Here is a 1,642-nt window from a genome sequence, read left to right as displayed (position 1 = left end):
TATATATATATATATATATATATATATACTGCCAAGATACTGCGCAGAACCCTCAAGCTCCCAGGCCTCTGGTAGAGGACCCGAGCTCAGAGGGTGAGAAGGGAATTTTTTTTTATACACATCTATATATATATCTATATATATATAGAGAGAGAGATACATATATATATTTAGGGGGTTTTATGGATATGATGTACAAATAAAAACAAACGCAGATGGAAGGGGGACCAGTGGGGCTATGACTGTGGTTGCTGAGGTGCGTCTGGATCTGGATCTGCTCCCCCCACCTCTCTGTCCAGACCCTCGTCCTCCTGCTCCAGTTCGCTTTGGTCCAAAAGCTCAAAGTCCTCTTCCTCAGTTGCTACTAGAGTGTCATCCGGGTGCTCTTCGCCAGCTGCGCTTTCTGTCGTCGTAGCCCCGTCCTCCGGATCTCTGTCCGGATCCGGCGCTCCCACCTTAGTGTCGGCGGACTGGCTGGGTGACTCCAGAGCGCCCGGTAGGGTTTCAGTCGGGAGGAAGTCGGCCAGGGAGGGGTCCTCGCCGGAGCGCAGCAGCGCCGACAGAGTGTTCTGCACGACGGTGGAGATGGCCGTGCTCACTATCTCCTCGCTCAGGGCCTCCAAGGAGCGCTGTGTGCCCTGACTCGCCTTCGCCTCTGCCTCTTCCCTTACCCCCGCTCCCGGCAGGGCGCCCTCCTCATCCCCCGGTGGCCGTCCGTGTCCGTTGAAATGCGTGTTCACAAAGTGCAGAGGCGACGCTAGGTGCTGGATGAGCAGCGTGGCGGGGCTCAGCGGTTCCTTGTCCAACTGGCCGCCATCGCCCTGAGGTCGTGGGGGGAAGTGAAGCAGACTGTGCTCTATGGAGGGGAACTCCTCCACAGAGGGGAACTCGGGAAGATCCCGCAGGTAGGCCTCCTCCGGGTCGCTATGGAAACTCTACTGGTCCAGGTCTGGATCAGAGAAGTGACACAAATCTCTCACTACTTGATAGAATTCTACCGACCTGATTTTTAGTTCCTCCTTAGAAACAAACATCTCATCATTCATTGTCGGAATAATTGATGTATTAATTGATTACTAAAATAATTGCAGAACCAACTGAAGGAGTCAGACTTACCTTCAGAGAAATCAGTTAGTTGAGGCGTGGTGGCTCTAGAGACCGGGAAGCCTCCGCTCTCCAATATGGACGCTTCTTCATCCGACAGTTCAGAGTCTGTGATGGCCATTGCCAGTGCTGTCGTTTTCACATCCACCTTGCAATAAACAAGAGCAAAAGAAAGAAAGTTTAAACGTGACTCTCGTCTTTGCCTTAAACTATTGACGGAAAAAAAGAAAATACTTCTTCTGTGGCGACGCCGGGTTGCAACATCATTGAGACTTAAAGTAAATTAATCCAGGAGATCAAACAACTGCTAAGCGCTCTGAATCAGATCTAGGAAGAATCCTGTGACTAATTACAACACGTGACATCTTCAAACGCCTCCCAGGTGCAGGAATGTAGTAATACTTGAAACACTCGAAATGAAGACACTCACCGCAGCCCTCAATTTCACAACTGAGTTGATTTCGGCATAAAATATATCCAAGCTCCACTTTTCTCCTGCTGCCTTTAACAGTCATATATATATATATATATATATATA

At 49.5% G+C, this 1,642-nt stretch overlaps 1 protein-coding gene across 1 annotated transcript in view; it reads right to left on the bottom strand.

Moving 5' to 3' along the window:
* Positions 1–165: 165 nt before the first annotated feature.
* Positions 166–1,642, bottom strand: part of retreg2 (reticulophagy regulator family member 2) — a 4,552-nt gene continuing 3,075 nt past the window's right edge. The window contains 2 exon segments of the mRNA XM_007565317.2: positions 166–949; positions 1,117–1,252. Of these exon segments, the coding sequence (XP_007565379.1) occupies positions 237–949; positions 1,117–1,252 (849 nt within the window). The 3' untranslated portion in view covers positions 166–236.

Source organism: Poecilia formosa, unplaced genomic scaffold (assembly GCF_000485575.1).
Source record: "Poecilia formosa unplaced genomic scaffold, Poecilia_formosa-5.1.2 Scaffold174, whole genome shotgun sequence".
NCBI classification, from domain to species: Eukaryota; Metazoa; Chordata; class Actinopteri; order Cyprinodontiformes; family Poeciliidae; genus Poecilia; species Poecilia formosa.
This window is presented reverse-complemented; position numbering and strand designations above follow the sequence as displayed.